At 39.9% G+C, this 20,423-nt stretch overlaps 1 protein-coding gene across 2 annotated transcripts in view; it reads right to left on the reverse strand.

Annotated features, from left to right (window-relative positions):
• LOC127355190 (uncharacterized) overlaps window positions 1–20,423 on the reverse strand; it is a 212,150-nt gene that overhangs the window by 136,030 nt on the left and 55,697 nt on the right. For both annotated transcript variants that reach the window (XM_051385710.1, XM_051385711.1), the window contains 5 exons: window positions 8,549–8,722; window positions 8,165–8,338; window positions 6,949–7,122; window positions 6,477–6,650; window positions 5,338–5,514 (listed from right to left, as the gene is read on the reverse strand). In XM_051385710.1, the coding sequence (XP_051241670.1) occupies window positions 5,338–5,514; window positions 6,477–6,650; window positions 6,949–7,122; window positions 8,165–8,338; window positions 8,549–8,722 (873 nt within the window). The remainder of the gene's footprint in view (window positions 1–5,337; window positions 5,515–6,476; window positions 6,651–6,948; window positions 7,123–8,164; window positions 8,339–8,548; window positions 8,723–20,423) is intronic.

Consider the following 20,423-nt stretch of genomic DNA (forward strand, 5'->3'; position numbering starts at 1 on the left):
GTAAAGAAGTGATGAACAAGTTCCACCAAGCTGAACTTTTTCCTTTTCAACAAATTCAGCTCTCTGAAAGTGAATGGAAATGTGAACTCTATGTCCTGGTTGGCTTTGTCTTCAGCCCAGTCCAGAGTGAACTTCTGTGTTAAGACTGTTTTTCCAATGCCAGCCACTCCTTTTGTCATCACTGTTCTGATTGGTTCATCTCTTCCAGGTGAGGGTTTAAAGAGGTCTTCTTGTCTGATTGTTGATTCTGGTCTGTCTGGTTTCCTGGATGCTGTTTCAATCTGTCTGACCTCATGTTCATTATTGACCTCTGCAGTCCCTCCCTCTGTGATATAGAGTTCTGTGTAGATCTGGTTCAAAAAGGTTCGGTTTCCTGCTTTAACAATCCCCTCAAACACACACTGGAACTTCTTCTTCAGGTTTGATTTAAGTTTTTGCCGACAAACCCCTGAATTACTTCCTGAATGAACACAAAGAAAGATCATCAGGAATCTCAGAAAGTTGCCTTCCATTTGGCCTGAACACAGTTTTGTTAATAGAGAGGAGTGCTTCCTCTGATCCTATACATGGTCAGGGTTTCTGTACTATTCATCACAAAGTACATCTTAGTGTGTAGGTGTAACTGCACACCCAAATTCTCACTGCTTCCTCCCTCACAGCATATTTAAAAAATGTGGCAGATGGCAGCATAGGACAACCACTGTAGGAGGCGTGGTCTCTTGGTGATGTGCTGTGTGATTTGGAAGGTAAGGAGACACCGACCAAAGAGCCACAGACTGACCTCTCATTCTAACTACAACATACTCTGGGTATTTGCTTCTAGTCTAGCTCCACCATCGTCTTTCCACTGAATAGTGCCATTACAAACAGATTAGTTAGTTGTGTGAGGTTAGATGGTAGAGATTGACTCCACAGCCCACAGTCATCAGAAATCCAGAATCCAGATTTTAACTCCTATATATCAAACATGTTTGAAAATTAACGCGGCGGCCCGATAAATCTCAAAAACAATTTCTCTGACCCGAACATCGGCACTGACCAAGGTCCAGGACCAGATTCCTCATTCGATTGTCAGGAAGAGTGAATCTGAGTTAAATCTGCTCCTGTAGTCTGAGCCCACAGTTACTGAAGGACAGAACTGATCTAATCTTGGAGATAGTCCTCAGTTTATAAAAACTCCACTGCTTTCTTTACACGTTGCTCCTGGCTTAAGGTAGTATCCAGGATAACAGCCAGAGTTTTTGTAGCTGACTTTATGTTGGGAGTGAGGGGACCAAGGATCATGAACAACACCTTTCACCCCTGCATAAGATTGTGGGGCCCGAAACAGGTCCTTCAGCAAAAGACTGCCACAACTAAAAGTGCAGCATAGAAATTATGCTTAAAGCGGGATAAACATGTAAATATTTGGCAGAACTCCTGACGGACAAACAACGCAGAGCATTAAACCGTCCAGGTTATTTTGGTAAATACAATCTGTACTTGGAGACCCTGTTCGTTTACAAGAAGTCAGCCCACTCTTTTTACCTGAAAATAAAAATAAATTAAGTGTGACTGACCGTCTGGTCCTGAGCTGGTGTCTGGCAGACTCTGCACCAGATCATTTCTGTATATCTTCTCTAAAACCTTCTTGGTCACCTTTAGAGCTCCATCAAGGTTAAATGTGTTCACCATCAAGTCAACTGTTTTCCACCTTTCTGCCTTCTCCAGCTCAGATACTTTGATGGTTTTGTAGCCTTCGCGGATGTCGGGCTGCTTCAGATACCATTTGAACTTCTCAAGTTCCTCATCTATTAAATCCTCTAGAGTGTTCAAAAGGTTCTCTGCTGTCATTGTGCCTCTCTGTTAAAGTCAGGCAGTGTTGTCAACCTGAAGGAAAACAGTTACAGAAATGTATCAGAGCAACAACAGGAGAAAAAGCATCACCACATGGGAACTGACCCATTTTCAGTTTGCTTTTGTTCCACCAACTTTTAGTTCTTGAATATTCTTGTTGTTGTCTTTAGCCACACACCACAAAGATAAAATCATCATGAAACCACAACTTTAAGGTGAACACGTGTGAATAAAACAATAGCTGTCAATGTTCTACAGAGGACAAAAAGTAAGCAACGAGTCAGCTCTGTAGTGATTATCATTATTATTGTAATATTGTTAGCCAAAATATGTAACATGTATATCTTTACACACATTACATATGTATGTGTCTCTAAAGCCCAATATAAAGCGCTAAACAATATTTGTCCCAAATGTGTCATCCACTAGATGGCCTCATGGAACTGATTTGGAGGATTTTACTGTTCCACGTAACGGAAATAAAAGGTTTATTGTAGTTACTGATCTTGGCCAATGGAGGGCAGCCAAGAGTCATTACCATGACCTCTCCTGAGAGCTGATTGTTTAAAATACAACATACAACATGGGTGCATCTTTGTCTCTGTACTTCTCCCAAAATAACTTTTGTTATGAATTGGTGCCATACAAATTAAAATTAACTGAACTGAAACAAGAATAATGTTGTAGGAACACTCACCCTCTTTCCACCCTCCTGCTCTGCTCTGTTGTTATAAAGAGTCTGAACTGACAGCACAAAATACTTCCACTCTCAGGTATCTTACTCCCTCCCCTCTCTGGAGGATGCTCTTTGGACTCACTCTTCATAGACAGACAGCTGGACACTGCAGACTCTGCTCTGTCCTCTTCCTCAACACGATCACTTGTCTTCTGATCTGAAGTCAGTCTGAGAGATAAAACAGTAACACTGACTGTGAGCTCAGAATCAGGAAAAACTAGTTTGTTCAGGTTTCACAGTCTCTCTCTCTCTCTCTCTCTCTCTCTCTCTCTCTCTCTCTCTCTCTCTCTCTCTCTCTCTCTCTCTCTCTCTCTCTCCTTCTCTCTCTCTCTCTCTCTCTCTCTCTCTCTCACACACACACATACACACACACACACACACACACACACAATATACAGCAGTCATAAACGCAGTCAGAACTCCACCTGGTTAGTCTTCTTTCAATCTGTGTTTGTTTTCTCATGTTAATGTGCATTACTCAGCCAATCTGATCAAGCAATCTCAATTTGACTTTTTGTCAAACTATTTCGTTCATTCTAACATTTCTTTCTGCTTAAGTCTACCGGGAGAAAACTGACTCAGAGACTTTGGCAGTAAAATAATAATAATGTTGTGTGAACACTCACCCTGCCTCAGCCTTCAGTTCTCCTCCTCTGGCTCTGTCGACTCTAAATGAAATCTGAACCAACTGAACACTTTCACTTTGAGGTTCCCTCCCTGAACCTGGATCGTGTCAATGCAGCTCCTCCACTCTCCATTTACTTTAAATCATGTAGGGAAAAAAAATTTCTAAAACATTTTCTTTTACAAACTATGACACAAACACAGTTGAACATCCGCTCCTTCATGTTCCACTGGATGGGGAGCTTTCTGTGTGACAGTGGACGGTGGGTTAAGGTGATCAACCTTTGAGCTCAGCACCGGAACCATTAGACACTAGACACTATGTATTATCATTACACAGCAATTAGTTTCTGATTTTATGAAAAATATATACCTGACAATCTTTAAAAACAGAAAAGGTCATTTAACAATACTTGCAGCTTTAATCAAATTATTAAGTTAAATAATTAAGTGGTAAATAATTAAGGGCAGACTGCATATTTTTGTGTGATTTACAATTTCTTGTATGTGTAAAAACCTACCTGGCAATAAATCTGATTCTGATTCTGAGTCTCTTTCTGCACTCATTCATGTCCCATTAATGCATTTTACTAACTTCACTTCTTCCCCGGAGTCTTGTGCATTCTAGTCTTGCAGGTTCTCATGGATCCTGGTGATGTCTCCTTGGTCTTACTTAAGTTTCCGTGCTACCGTCGCCAAGGTCTTGCTCATGGTGGGAACTGTTGGGTCTCTTATAGGAGTAGAGTCCAGACCTGCTCTATTTGAAAAGTGTCCTGAGATGGCTTTTGTTATGATTTGGCGCTATACAAATAAAACTGAATTGAATTGAATTATTTTATTTATTTGTCAGGTACCATACACAAATGACTATTTTAAGAAAATAATACAATCTGTTAGATTCTAATGATAAATTGATATGAAATAAGAAACATACATACAAAAAGATACAGTACAATGAGAAAATTAAGTTCATCATTTAACAGCGTGGAGGTGCAGAAATACAGAGATAAACACAGACACAAGTCTTGTTCAGGGTCTACCAAAATTGATGAAGATTGGATGAAACAGCCCATGTCCCATGAACCCACTGTGCAAAAAACGTTTCTTCTACAGTTCCTAACAGTGGGGCTAGATGGTTGATCAGTGCATGCTTTATGTGTGAAAATTTGAATGACAGATGAGTGTAGAGCAGAAGGAGTGGAGGAGTCTCAGTGTGTCTGCAGAGACTGTGTAGAAGGACAGAGCAGCAGCAGAGCAGTCCAGATACACTGATGATACTCTGTCACATCCAGAGGAACACACAGGGATGATGGTGGACTTGACATTGTGTCTGACAGTGGAGCTGATCTCAGAGCAGTTCAGACTGCAGCACTGAGAGTCATCTCCACTGGTTGTGATTCCTCTGTCAGTCACTGCTGGATGAAGCTCTCCTCTCCACTCTACCTCCCAGTAACATGGCCCAGTCAGAGCTGATGCTGCTGCTTCAACCTCTCTGGATCATCAGGACACAGCGGATCCTCCAACACAACCTCCTTCCTCATGACAGACAGAGACAGAGATCACCACTTCCAGCTGATAAGACAAGGAGAAAGACAACAGAAGTCATAAATCAGTGTTTACAGAGACTCCCTCCATCTGTTGTCAGTCAGTGAAGTGGCACATGCAATCCTGCTGAAACCAGCAGCAACCTACTGACCTCAGATTCTCCAGTCTACAGTGCGGACTCTCTAGTAAATCACACAACAGCTTCACTCCTGAATCCTGCAGCTCATTTCCAGTCAGATTAAGCTCTCTCAGATGGGAGGGGTTGGACTTCAGAGCTGAGACCAGATAATCACAGCTGATCTCTGACAAACTGCAGCGACTCAATCTGAATAAGAATTAGATGAAAATAAAGAGTTTAAAGGTTCAGAGTGAATTATCCAGTGTAGATTCTTCTTGTTATATTCAGGTTTTAAATGTGGTGCTCAACATTGCTCTGCCACTGTCAATGGACTAAACCACTGAAGAAGAAAACAGACTTTAGCATTAAGATACTCAGTGTGGATCAGTATAATATCAGCCTTATGTCTGCACTTTACTGTCAGCACAACTTTCACATCATATTAATCTCAGCACAGAAGGAAAAAATGGTGTCTGACCTCAGAGTCTCCAGTCTACAGTGTGGACTCTCCAGAAAACCACACAGCAGCTTCACTCCTGAATCCTGCAGCTTCTTGTTTCCACTCAGCTGCAGCTCTCTCAGATGTGAAGGGTTGGACTTCAGAGCTGAGACCAGATAATCACAACTGATCTCTGATAGACTGCAGCATTTCGATCTGAATAAAGAAATTACATTAAATGAATGGAAAGCAAAGAAGTACTTGAGTCCTGCCTTTTTTGCTCTGTACTCTGCTCGGTCAGGACCTCGGTCAACTTCCTCCTTTCCTGTACTGAGATATGGTATGTGCTAGGCTAATCTATGTTAAAAAGACAGTTAAAAAATATACCAGACATATACACTGATCAGCCATAACATTATGAACGCAGGGGGCTGTGGCTCAGAGGCAGGGTGAGTTGTCCACTAATCGGGAGGTTGTTGGTTCGATCCCCCGGCTATTCTCAACACATGTCAAAGTACCCTTGAGCAAGATACTGAACCCCAAATGCTCCTGATGGCATCGGTGGGTGAATGTGAATGACTGAGTTAGTGTCCGTGAATGTGTGTGAAAGGGCGAATCTGCGCTTTGAGTGGTTGGAAGACTAGAAAGGTGCTATATCAAGTACAGTCCTTTTACCACCTGGGCACCCTGGTGCTCATAATGTTCTGCAGCCCCATACCAACAGACTGCTCTGTACTGTGTGTTCTGACCCCTTTCTATCAGAACCAGCATTAACTGTTTCAGCAGTTTGAGCTCCAGTAGCTCATCTGTTGGATCGGACCACAAGGGCCAGCCTTCAGTCCCCACGTGCATCAATGAGCCATGACCCTGTCTCCGGTTCTGTTCCTCCCTTGGACCACTCTTGATAGGTACTGACCTCTGCAGACCCGGAACACCTCACAAGAGCTGCAGGTTTGGAGATGCTCTGACCCAGTCATCTAGCCATCACAATGTGGCTCTTGGCAAAGTTACTCAAATCCCCACAATGTCCATTTTTCCTGCTTCTAACACATCAACTTTAAGGACAAACTGTTCACTTGCTCCCTGATACGCCTGAAAAGAGTCATTTTAGACTGGACCAACCCCCCCAAAAAGCCCATGAAATCCTGGAGGGACTGATATATGGTCAGTGAACTGACCTCAGAGTCTCCAGTCTACAGTGTGGACTCTCCAGAAAACCACACAGCAGCTTCACTCCTGAATCCTGCACCTCGTTGTCACTCAGTTGCAGATCTCTCAGATGGGACGGGTTGGACTTCAGAGCTGAGGCCAGATAATCACAGCTGATCTCTGACATAACGCAGCGACTCAATCTGAATAAAGGATAAATTACTTAAGTTTAGAAGACAATGTTTCCTCATTACAGGTTTAAAACTTGTTGTTCCAATTATTCACTTTGACACAAAAACATGGGAAAATAAGGTCCAGGTTGAAAAGTTACTCCTTAATGTTTTAAATATGTAGCTCAACATGACTCGGCCACAGTCTTAACCACAGAAGAACAAGATATACTTATAATTACATAATATCATCCTTTTGTCTGCATTTTACTTTCAGCACAACTTTCACATCATATTTATCTCAGCAAACACATAAAAAATGGTGTCTGACCTCAGAGTCTCCAGTCTACAGTGTGGACTCTCCAGAAAACCACACAGCAGCTTCACTCCTGAATCCTGCAGCTTGTTTTCACTCAGGTCCAGCTCTCTCAGATGGGAGGGGTTGGACTTCAGAGCTGAGCCCAGATAATCACAGCTGATCTCTGACAAACTGCAGCCATTCAATCTGAATAAAGAATAAAAGATGTTTATGTAAACATATATTCCTGCAGTTATTTTTCCAGATTTATGCACTGAGGTGAAGGGGATACAATCCCATTGTTTTTGACATTGCAGTAAGATATAGTTGGAAGAGGTTAAAAAGCTTTAGAAAATATTATCTCAAAAGATATTCCAGTGGACCCCGTTTTTGTTTTCTTAGGGATTTACCCAAAGACCCCAACTCCTTTACCCTTAAAGATCAATCGCAATGTTTTTGGGTTAGGCAAATGATCATAACTTTTCCTTTTGAAAGAGTGACACTTACAAAAAGGAAAACACCTTTAGTTTGTTTTCTCTTTTTGTGAAGTGTATGAATGTATTTGTTGACGAAGAGGAGGAATGATACAGTACAGTTAAGTACAGTTCATTTGAACCTTTGTGAAGACAACAAAATACTTTTAATTCAAACGTGCTCTTAGGTTTATGTATGTACAAAAGATTGTTTTACATCTGAGAAGTTGTTCTTTGTGATTCATTTTTTAATTATAACACACTCATTTTTTGTTGTCATGTATCTGTACATGCATGTATAAATAAGACTTGTAATAAACAAAATGTTTAAAAAAAAGAATAAATGATAAAGATAAAATAACTTATAATCCAATCAGATGTGTTCAGGTTTTAAATGTGGAGATCAACATTACTATGTCCTAATCAATGAGCTTTTCTCTAAAATTAGTAGAGTGACTTTGTCATTGTGTTATTGTGGATCATCATAATGTCAGCCTTCTACAGACATCATCCAAATGTCAACAAACATTCATACACCTATTCATGCCAACACTGATCAATAACACGCTGCTGATCTTAGTCAGCTCTGAAATCAGAGTGTGTGTATTTTGAAGGATCAATATCAATGACACTCTTTTGTGACTGCGGACTAAATTTAGTTCAACAAAGTACATTTACAACTTTATGGATGTAAGTTATGTGAGAAAATAATTTAGGTTCAATTGTTAATTAAACATATCAGATCTACAACAGTAACAGAGAGTCAGTGAACTGACCTCAGAGTCTCCAGTCTACAGTGTGGACTCTCCAGAAAACCACACAGCAGCTTCACTCCTGAATCCTGCAGATTGTTGAGACTCAGATCCAGCTCTCTCAGATGGGAGGGGTTGGACTTCAGAGCTGAGACCAGATAATCACAGCTGATCTCTGACAAACTGCAGTCACTCAATCTGAAAAAAGGAAAATGAATATGTAACTTTAAAAGACAATGTTCCGGACACAAACCACTAAAGACTAAACCACTGAAGAAGAAAACAGACTTTAGCATTAAGATACTCAGTGTGGATCAGTATAATATCAGCCTTATGTCTGCACTTTACTGTCAGCACAACTTTCACATCATATTAATCTCAGCACAGAAGGAAAAAATGGTGTCTGACCTCAGAGTCTCCAGTCTACAGTGTGGACTCTCCAGAAAACCACACAGCAGCTTCACTCCTGAATCATAAAGCTCATTTCCACCCAGGTCCAGCTTTCTCAGATGGGAGGGGTTGGACTTCAGAGCTGAGACCAGATAATCACAGCTGATCTCTGATAACTTGCAGGATCCCAGTCTGAATTAAAAAAAAACATGTGAAGATAAAAACAACTAACAGTGGATATTTTCTACAGTTTCGTTGACAAAAGTCTTTGTGACTGCGGACTACATTTAGTTCAACAAACATCTAATATTACAAATCATGCATGTAAGTTATGTTTGAACATAAATAAGGTTCAATTGTTAATGAAACATATCAGATCTACAATAGCAACAGAGAGTCAACGAACTGACCTCAGAGTCTCCAGTCTCCAGTGTGGACTCTCCAGAAAACCACACAGCAGCTTCACTCCTGAATCCTGCAGCTTGTTGTTACTCAGGTCCAGCTCTCTCAGATGGGAGGGGTTGGACTTCAGAGCTGAGGCCAGATAATCACAGCTGATCTCTGACAACCTGCACCAACTCAGGCTGAATAAAGAAAACATGATGTAACTTTAGTAGACAATGTTTCTGACGCAAATAAAAACTCACAGAAATAGTTTCAAGATCCTATTTATAATCCAATCAGATTTACTCGTGTTTTAAATGTGTAAAATGAGTGACTTTGTGTTTATGTGTTTTTGTGGATCATCATAATGTCAGACTTTTACAAAACATCATTCAAATGTCAACACATTACCACAGTGATTGCAGCAGAAGCGACTGCCAGTAGTAATTTGTCAATTTTACCCTTTTTTTCCCTGTTACAAAATATATTATATTAAAATATAAAATATTTTATCTATCAACATTTTCAACATATCACTGTCACAGGAGAGTATTACCACCTGCTTCAAGACAGCCACCATCATCTCTGCACCTAAAAAGTCTGCAGTGACTAGTCTAATGAAGTGTTTTTAGGAATTGGTTCTCCAGCATATAAAGAACAACGTTCCTGCCAGCCTGGACTCTCACCAGTTTGCATTCAGAACCTATAAATCTACAGAGGATGCCATCTCCACTGACCTCCACTCATCCTCATCCTCATCCTCATCCTCATCATCACACACCTTGAAAATAGCAACACCTAAATCTGAATGCTGCTCTACAGTACTACACTCTAAGTTCAGACTGTTGACCACACATCCCCTTCCTGTTTGAGCTATACACCCTTAACTGCATCCCCGACATGGAGACAACTCTTTTGTGAAGTTTGCAGATGACACCAACAACATCGTGGAGTGAGGTGAGGTGGAGCAGGTGAACAAATAAGCCAAAAATGTAATACCTCACTCAAAGATATGAATTCAACATTTACAAAAAAACTACATAACCTAAAGTCAGTGAACTGACCTCAGAGTCTCCAGTCTACAGTTTGGACTCTGCAGACCAGCAGACAGAAGCTTCACTCCTAAATCAAGCAGTTCCCAGTTTTCACTCAGGTCCAGCTCTCTCAGATGGGAGGGGTTGGACTTCAGAGATGAGGCCATAACTTCACAGTGAGTCTTTGAGATGCGAGAGCCAGAGAGTCTGTCATGAAATATTACAAAGTTATTATGAAAGAACAAACTTTATATTCACAGCTATTAACATATATTTAATGACAGTTTGACATATCCCATTTTGATTAATGTTTGCTCTTCACATTAGTGATTCAACTAAATGTATTTCAATGTGTTTGACGTGTGGTAGTTCTGACATGTGAGACAATTTTCATGGGTTTTTGAGTATCAGAAGTCCCTCAAGAATGTGAAAAATAATAATAAATATAGCCGCAAGCTGCTCCCAGTCTGGGCATATGTGGTTTGGTGTTGATACAGTCAAAATCAAAAAAAGATGTCATTAAATGTCGTCGTTAAATTTCTTTCTGTCTAGGCTAATCAGCAAAAAGTCCAACATGGCAGACTTTTATGATCCAAGAAGCTCTTTTGTAGTATACATTGAGCATGTATGTCCAATTCTAGGTCAATCGCCACCATGTTTCTTGGTAGCATTTGCACATCATTTCCAGTTTTTGTGCCAGGTTTCGCGTTGAACCGAAATAATCTCTACAAAAACCATAGGTTCCCTGCACCTGCTCTGTTCTTAATAAGAATGTTATAGTGTGTATATATCTGAAGAACTAAACTTATGATGGTGACTGACTTACAAAGCCTTTCTGCAGTTCTTCATAGCTGGAATCAGTCTCAGTCGTCCCTCTATTGATGTGTTGTACTTCTTCAGGTCCAACTCATCCAGAACCTTCTCTGACATCTGCAGCATGTAGGCCAGAGCTGAGCAGTGGATCTCAGAGAGTTTCTTCTCTAATCTGTTCTCTGACTTCAGGAACTGTTGGATCTCCTGATGGACTGAGTGGTCGTTCATCTCCGTCAGACAGTGGAAGATGTTGATGCTTCTGTCAGGAGAGATATCATCACTGTTCATCTCCTTCAGGTTGTTGATGACTCTCTGGATGATTTCTGGACTTTTGTCTGTCTGACCCAGCAGGACTCCTAAGAGGCCTCTCTGGTTGGACTCCAGAGAGAGGCCATGAAGGAAGCGAGCAAACAGGTCCAGGTGGCCATTTTTACTTTCCAGGGATTTCTCCATGGCTCTCCTCAGAAAGACATCCAAAGAGCAGTACCTGTTCTTGTTTTTTAAATCTTTCCCCAAGAAACCCTCCAGTACCTCTGTGTTCCTGTTGGTGTAACAGTGGAACATGTAGACTGCAGCCAGAAACTCCTGAATGCTCAGATGAACAAAGCAGTAGACTGTTTTCTGGAAGATCACACTCTCTCTTTTGAAGATCTCTGTACAAACTCCTGAGTACACCAAGGCCTCTGTGACATCAAGACCACACTGCTCCAGGTCTTCTTTGTAAAACATGATGTTTCCTTTCTCCAGCTGTTCAAACGCCAGCCTCCCCAGCTTCAGAAGAACTTCCCTGTCAGCTTCCATCAGCTCCTGTGGACTCATTTCATGTCCCTCTTCATACTTCTGCTTCTTTCTCTTTGTCTGAACCAGCAGGAAGTGTGAGTACATGTCAGTCAGGGTCTTGGGCAGCTCTCCTCTCTGGTCTGTAGTCAACATGTGGTCCAGAACTGTAGCAGTGATCCAGCAGAAGACTGGGATTAGACACATGATGTGGAGGCTCCTGGAGGTCTTGATGTGTGAGATGATGTTGGACAGATCTTCATCACTGAATCTCCTCCTGAAGTACTCCTCCTTCTGGGCGTCAGTGAAGCCTCGTACTTCTGTTACCCTGTCCACACATTCAGGAGGGATCTGATTGGCTGCTGCAGGTCTGGAAGTTATCCAGACGAGAGCCGAGGGAAGCAGATTCCCCTTGATGAGGTTTGTCAACAGCACGTTGACTGAAGACTTCTGTGTGACGTCAGACACAACCTCATTGTTGTGGAAATCCAGTGAAAGTCTGCTTTCATCCAGTCCGTCAAAGATGAACAAAAGTTTACAGACAGCGAGCTGCTCTGCTGTGACCTTCTGTAATGTTGGATGGAAAACATGGAGCAGTGTGAGAAGACTGTACTGCTCATCTTTGATCAGGTTCAGCTCCCTGAATGAAAGCAGAACCACCAGACTGACATCTTGGTTCTCCAACCCCTCTGCCCAGTCCAGAGTGAACTTCTGCACCGAGAAGGTTTTTCCAACGCCAGCGACGCCGTTCGTCAGAACCACTCTGATGTGTCTCTGTTGGTCAGGTAAGGCTTTAAAGATCTCGTGGCACTTGATTGGAGTCTCATGGAGGATCTTCTTCTTGGAAGCTGTCTCAAGCTGCATCACCTCATGTTGGGTATTAACCTCTTCACTCTGTCCCTCTGTGATGTAGAGCTCAGTGTAGATCCTGTTGAGGAGGGTTCCACTTCCTGGTTCATTTGTTCCTTCAGTCACATGTTCACATCTCCTCTTCAGACTGATCTTATGTTCATCTAAAACCTCCTGCAGACCATTATCTGCTGAAAGAGAAGAAAAAGATTATAAGTAACAAACATACAGAAAGGTTCTAAAAGGTCCTTTATAGTCCTATAGTGTTCAACGTGTGTTTTTTTATAAACTTGGTGTTGTAAAATAAAAGTTGTGATAATATAAGGTTGCTTACTATTGCCATTCCTCTAGCTCCGCCACAGCAAGATGGCCTCCCAGCTTTACAAGTCAGTAAGAATTTGATCACGTTTTCATGTTGAACTTGGATAACCAATAGTCAAATTAAAAATTTGTATAATCTGGCTGACAGCTGGCTGGCTAACGTAACTAATGTTATTGCTGACAAAATACTATCAGAGTGAAAATGTTAGTTGGCTACTGTTAGCTTCCCCAGTTAACGTGATCTGTGATACTGGCTTATGGATTATGACAGCATGAGAACATTAAACATTAAAGCATGTATACATTTTCTAGTAGACACCCAAAATAAAAGTGTGAACCTGAAAATTAGTATAATATTGGGCCTTTAAATATAATGTTTTTTAATCAAAATATTTAATGTCCACAAATAAACCAAGAATAATCCTTGTTTTCAGACATAATGGCATCAGCAGACAGTCTTACTTTGCACATTGCTAGTCTGACTGGAGGAGTCTCCTGATGAAGCAGTCGTCCTATCCTCTCTGTGGAGATAATCACATTCTTTATAACATATTACATGAGTGCTGATCAACCCACAGCTCACAAGTTGCATGCAGCCCATTTCCTACATACATGTGGAAGAAGCTTGTCATTATTGTCAACTATTCTCACTGTTGTCCCACTTATTTGTTCATTGCTGAGACATTATCCTCTGTCGTCTGTCTTGTTGGAAAGGGATTGTACATTTTCACCAGAAGGATGGTTGGGAGCAATTATTGCAGTGTCTCATTTACATATTTAATCAACATTTAGGTAAGTAAAAGTATAAGAGCACACTCATACTAAATTGTAAATAACTCAGATCGGGATCTGTGCCCCAAAAAAAAGGATAAAACTAATAATAATAATTATGAAAGCGCAGTGTTGTATTGTATGTTGTAACATTAAAAACAGAATTATCTTCAGGTCAGTTTACAGCAGAAACAGTCTCTTACTGTGTGTGTGAAGTTTCAGGTTCATTACTGAACAATGGAGGATCTCCTTTAGACCAGTCACTCTTCACAGACAGACAGCTGGACATTGGAGACTCTGCTCTCTGTCTGTGGAAACAACAAATGATTTACACACATCATCAGTTCCTGGAAACATCAGAGGTAACACTAATATGAGATATGATTCTGATTTGATACTAACAAGAAATAGCTGTTTTTTTTCTCCACTGCATGTCTTCAACCCACATTTTTTTGTGTAACTGAATTATTTTCCCAATTATTGTACCTCAAAATAATTAGTTACTAGGAAAACAATCTTTTGTTTCTGTTTCATGTCTGCTTAAAGGTCCAGTGTTCAGGATTTAGTGGTATCTAGCAGTTTATTTGCAGACTGCAACTGACTCACTTCACCCTCCTTTTCATAGAGCAAGGGAGAAACTATGGTGGCTGCAAAATGCGTGAAAGACGTGAACGGCCTATCTAGAGGCGAAGCGCAGAGTCTGCAGGTAACCACAGCTCAATCTAAGGCAACAAAAACACAACGGTTCTTATTTTCAGGTGATTATACCTTAATGAAAACATACCTATGAATATTTCTGACAATAGATCCTCCTAAATATTACACACTGCACCTTTAAATTCTCTATACTACATTATTTTAGTGTTGCTGGGGGATAACTTTATCGTTATTAATACTCCCGACCACCAGGGGGCAGCATATGTAATAAAATAGCATTAAAAACTCAGTCTCTTACTGTGTGTGTGAGGTTCCAGGTTCATTACTGAACAATGGAGGATCTCCTTTAGACCAGTCACTCTTCACGGACAGACAGCTGGACACCAGAGACTCTGCTCTCTGTCTGTGGAAACAACAAATGATTTACATCATTAGTACCTGGGAACAGCAGAGGTAACACTAATATGAGATATGATCCTGACTTTGACAATAACAACAATTACCCCCCCCAGATATGAGATTTACCCTCACAGATCTAAAAACAACAGACTCGATGCAAAAAGATTGCTGCAAGTCCGTTCCCCTCAGCGTCTGGTAAACCCAGTTTAAAGTGTCAAGTTTCAAAGAAAATACACACCCTGGTTTACACAGGTGATCTGAGCGAGGAGCTAAAATACAACTAACATTTTCAAGGACAACATACATTATTTTCAAGATATTTGTTCATTTTAATCAATATCCAGGTGTTTTCATGACCATACATTTATTTATTAAACTTCCAGGTTTTGCATGGGAACCCTGGGAATTGATTTTAAGGAACTCATCACGTTACCTTCATCAAACAAATTGCAGATCTTACAGTTTGCATATTGCACTTGGCCATATTGCAATTTCAATAATATTTCGATTAATTGTGAAGACTTATTGTAGTGTATGTTATAACATTAACAAAATAACTTTTTTGCTGTTTAATGTCTGCTTAAAGGTGCAGTGTGTAGGATTTATTGTAGAAACTACAGAGGTGCTATCTAAGGGCGCAGCGTCTGCAGGTAACAACAGCTCATTCTAAGGCAACATAAACACAACGGTTCTTATTTTCAGGTGATTATACCTTAATGAAAACATACCTAAGAATATTTCTGACAATAGATCCTCCTAAATATTACACACTGCACCTTTAAATTCTCTATACTACATTATTTTAGTGTTGCTGTGGGGCAACTTTATCTAGTTATTAATACTCCCGACCACAAGGGGGCAGCATATGTTATAAAATAGCATTCAAAACTCAGTCTCTTACTGTGTGTGTGAGGTTCCAGGTTCATTACTGAACAATGGAGGATCTCCTTTAGAACAGTCATTCTTCACGGACAGACAGCTGGACACTGGAGACTGTGCTCTCTGTCTGTGGAAACAACAAATGATTTACATCATTAGTACCTGGGAACAGCAGAGGTAACACTAATATGAGATATGATCCTGATTTGATACTAACAACAAATAGTTACATTAATTTCTCCATCTGCATGTCCTCAACATTTGGTCTTCTGCCCCTCTTTACTGCATTTATACTATTTAATGTTTATTCAGTGAGAAACTTGAAACGGTCCAAATGAAAGTTGTCAGCAGAAGCTCCACTCTGTGACACCGCTGAGTGTTTCTGTGAGACGTCTTCTCTCTAAAGTCACATTCTTCAAGTCAAACTTTGATTCATATCAACTCCTGAAAAATAAGATGTGCCACATTTAGACACACAGCTGTTATTTTGGTGTGTCATGAATATATTTAAACACAGTATGCAGTGTCTGCCACTAGGGGGCCTCTCGCATCAACACAATAACAAAGGTGGAAGTTTGCTTTGTTTATTTTTTTATTATTTATTTATTAGTTTGATGCTGCTGCTAACGTTAGCTCAGCTTGTTTCTCTGATAACTTGAGATCCAGACGTCCCATTACGGGAGCGTATTGCATTCACTTGAAAATGTATTTTTTGGTCTGTTTTTCAGAGTAATTATTTCTGTTTTTCTGAGTAATTTATTTTTATGGTTGGTTTTTCTGAGTAATATTTGTCTGATTTCCTGAATATATATATAAATATATATTCAGTTTTTCCTGCTAATTATTTTTCTGAGTTTAGAGAGCATTTGAAACAATAGACGCATTCATTCTTTTATTGAGAGCTCGATTTAACGGAAACAAACATTACTGGCTTGTTTAGTTCAATCAAGTTTTACTTTGATCTGGGTTTAAGACACTGGGAGATAGAACAAAGAGCTAGAGTTTATACACTGTTCAATGAAGAAATGTTACAGATTATAGTGTTTATTATATCATAATAAAAATATCAGGGGAGACTGGCAGATTTTAAAGGACTCGGATTAGGACCAGGGCCAAAAGAACTTGACGAGGACATCCATCCAAAAGAAACTAAGAAACTTCTAAAAGAACAGTGTTGTAGTGTATGTTGATAAAAAGATTAATGAATTAATCATCTGCTGGTCAGTTTACAGCAGAAACAGTCTCTTACTGTGTGTGTGAGGTTCCAGGTTCATTACTGAACAATGGAGGATCTCCTTTAGACCAGTCACTCTTCACAGACAGACAGCTGGACACTGGAGACTCTGCTCTGTCCTCCTCTTCCTCCACACAGTCACTCATCTTCTGATCTGAAGTCAGTCTGAGAGTTAAACATTAACACTGACTGTGAGCTCAGAGCACAGAATCAGTAAACACATGTTTGTTCATGAGTCAGACGCAAGACTGGGATTACAGGAAGTAACACAATCTCTCTCTCTCTCTCTCTCTCTCTCTCTCTCTCTCTCTCTCTCTCTCCTCTCTCTCTCACACTCTCTCTCTCTCTCTCTCACACTCTCTCACACTCACACACACACACACACACACACACACACACACACAGTTTTCTTTCAGTCTGTGTTTGTTTCCTCAGGTTACAGCATGTTTAATGTGTTTTATTCAGCCAACAGATGAGTCTGTTGAGTTCACTCTGATATTTCAGTCCTCTACAGTCCACAGGGAGAAAACTGACTTTGACAATAACATAATACAAATGTTGTATTAACACTCACCCTGCCTCAGCCTCTGGAATTCCTTCTGCTTCGTTCTGTCAGCTCAAAATGGAGTCTAAAGCAACTGAACCCTTTCACTTTGAGGTTCCCTCCCTGTTCTCATGTGCCTGGATGACGTTGTCAGTGTAGCTCCTCCCCTCTCATTTACAGGAAATCAGCTGTCTGTGTGTGTGTGTGTGTGTGTGTGTGTGTGTGTGTGTGTGTGTGTGTGTGTGTGTGTGTGTGTGTGTGTGTGTGTGTGTTATAGCTGTTTAGAATAATTTTATTTAAAATGAGTTTTGGCCAAAATGTTGGTGCTTTATTTAAAACAATCTATGTTGTATTCAACAGCAACAGGAACCTGGAAATGTTGCGTAAGATCAGATAAGATGATAAGATGTTCCTTTACTGATCCCCCATGGAAGAAGTTCACGTTTGACACAACAGCACAGGGGAAAGGTAGTGCAAACAGTAAAGAGTAAAAACACATTAAAAGCATAATAACATAAAAATATGATAGTATATTTTTCTATATTTTAAACAGTGTATAACTATACAAGTGCAATTGTTACATGGAAAGTTTGTACTAAAAGAGTTGTGCATAGCAGGTTAAAGTTAAAGTTAATCGGCAGAGGTGGGAGGTACTTATATTAGAAATGTACCGTATGGGTCCCCAACATTTGTAAACTGCCAGATGAGAACTAGAATATGTTGGGCCATTAATCCTAATTACCTATATGGACAATAATATATTACTGCTTGTCTGATTTGGACAATATGGAGGTGGTTTGGGGGTTATTATGGACGCTGAATCAATTTATGACATTTTAAAAGTAGAAAGGAGAAAAAGAAAGTGTTTGTTCCCTCTTTAGAGTGTGTAAATGTTATTAAAGCACCTTCATTTTTCATTGGTAGTGTACCCTTAATTGTCAATTTGTTAAGACTTTTTTGGGCCTTTCACGGTTTTCCACCGTAGGAACACCTGAAATCAGTTGTCCATCAGAGAGAGGAGGAGCAGTGTCTGTGGTCAGAAATAGATGGATCTCCAAATGCTTTTGTTTATTTTCTTTGGACTTTTAGTTACCTTTCAGCCTGACTGGGGAAGATTCCAGTGTTTCACATTTCCAGCCCAGGTGAGTTTTTGTCCTGTAGATGTAGATGCAGGAAAAAGATTGTGTGGCTGCTATTAAACTGTCAAACAGCGACAACAACCCACACAGCAGAGAACATTGAGGGTGTCTGATATGTATGGGAGCTCATTTCTGCCAGTAATATTAAAAAGGGGAAACTTAACCTTGATCATAAAAATATCCCCATGGTAAGTCATATATTATTAAATAAGTCATAATTATGAGATAAAAAGTTGAAACTAGAATATTTGTATTTCCTGAAGACAGTTAGTGTGATTGCTTCACCTCCTGCTGCCACTGCTACTGCTGCTCGCAGGCACAGCTTCTGAATGAGTCCCAGTAAGAAGTGTTTGTGGTTCACAGCTGAAGATACCAACCAAAGTCATCATTTCAGTCAAAGAAGAAAATAAGCAAAATAAAGACTGAAGATAACAATGTGCGATTGCTTTCAGAAATCACACTATTAGTGCCAAATCATTAGTGTACATCACTGTCCTATATCTACAGATCCAATAGGTGCCCTGTATCGACTGCACTGATGTCTGTCCTGTATCTACAGCACGGACCACTGCCCTGTATTTACAGCACTGACCTTTATAACTTAATAAGTAGTATCGTCCAATGGCCTCACTAAAACTTATAAAACTAAATTAATATTAATAATATTATTGTTGCTATTATTTGAATCAAATGAACAGTACAGACCTCTGATCTTTATACAGCCTTGATCTCTGACTTATATTTTCCCTCTCCTCTATAACTTAGTATTACTGTGGAGCTGTTGTGGGTTGAATTGTATGAAATGTTACACAGATGTGCAATGTGGCTTTAAGTACAACATTCCCAAATCTGGTTGCAATCCAATTCAGCATTGACGAGTTATACCTAGCTGCTCGCTAAACTGAATAATGACTGTTTCATTTAAATGATGCTGCATTCACATGGAATCAGGCAGACTGGAAACACAAAAAAACTGTCCAATGGAATGGCAGGATGGCAAAACAGATAACACATGATGATATGTTTCTATAGTGATGTATTTTCTACAGAAATTGAGTAAAATAAAATGTTCTGTATATTATTTAATTTAATTTATTAATGATTAGTGTCTTGTTTTATTCTTCTGAGAGGGAGCTACGTAACATCTTGTTTTAAATTCTGTTGCGAAGGTTGCAAGAAGTTATGCAAAAAATTAAATAGTTAATTAACAGTTAAATAGCTGTAATTCACATGATATTATATTTGTGGTTTACCACACTAGTCACAGATATTTCAGTGTTTAAAAGAAGTGTTGTCATATTTATTGATAATAGCTTCTGTCAGTTCATGGTAAGAACAACAAACTGCTTCTAATTTACATCTGACAGCGTAAAGGTTCTGAGATCGGACTGAAGTTGACTGTTTGAGCTAAAATTAGCTTAGCTTCACAGACTGAAAGGATAAGCTGCTTCACAGTTCTGAATCCTGGAGGTCCTGATTGATGTTGTTCTATCAGTCTTTATCTATACTTTGTCCTCAGAGTCGATGTGTTAGAAGCAGGAAAAATGGGCATGTGAGGATTTGAGTGACTTTGACAAGGGCCACATTGTGATGGGTAGACGACTGGGTCAGAGCATCTCCAAACCTCATTTTAGCCAGTTTTACAGAATTGAGTGTGTTGAAATCATTTTTTTTAATAGATAAAATGATGACATGGCTACTGAACCTCCCTGTTGTTACAGCTGGTTCAACAAGAGAGGAGCTTGGAAGCTGAAGGCTTATGTAGGAAGACTATTAAATGTTCAATATCAATGCCATACTATAGAACGAGGTTAGAGTGTGATTAAAACAATAGAATAAACTTTATTGTACCAGAGGGGAAATTTGTCTTGGGCACAGTTTCTTCACAGAAACAAAAATACAGACACAACACGTCAAAAAAACAATTACATAATCAACATGAAACATCTCAAAACATGGAAGACACTACACATTTTAACACTGACAATGTGACAGCTTAAAAAGAGACTGTAAGAATTAAAGTGCAACGGTGCTGGTTTGTTTATTGCACATTGCCCTATTGCACGATTGCATGATTTAGTATTAGAGTTGG

Source organism: Dicentrarchus labrax, unplaced genomic scaffold (genome assembly GCF_905237075.1).
Source record: "Dicentrarchus labrax unplaced genomic scaffold, dlabrax2021, whole genome shotgun sequence".
Classification (NCBI taxonomy): domain Eukaryota; kingdom Metazoa; phylum Chordata; class Actinopteri; family Moronidae; genus Dicentrarchus; species Dicentrarchus labrax.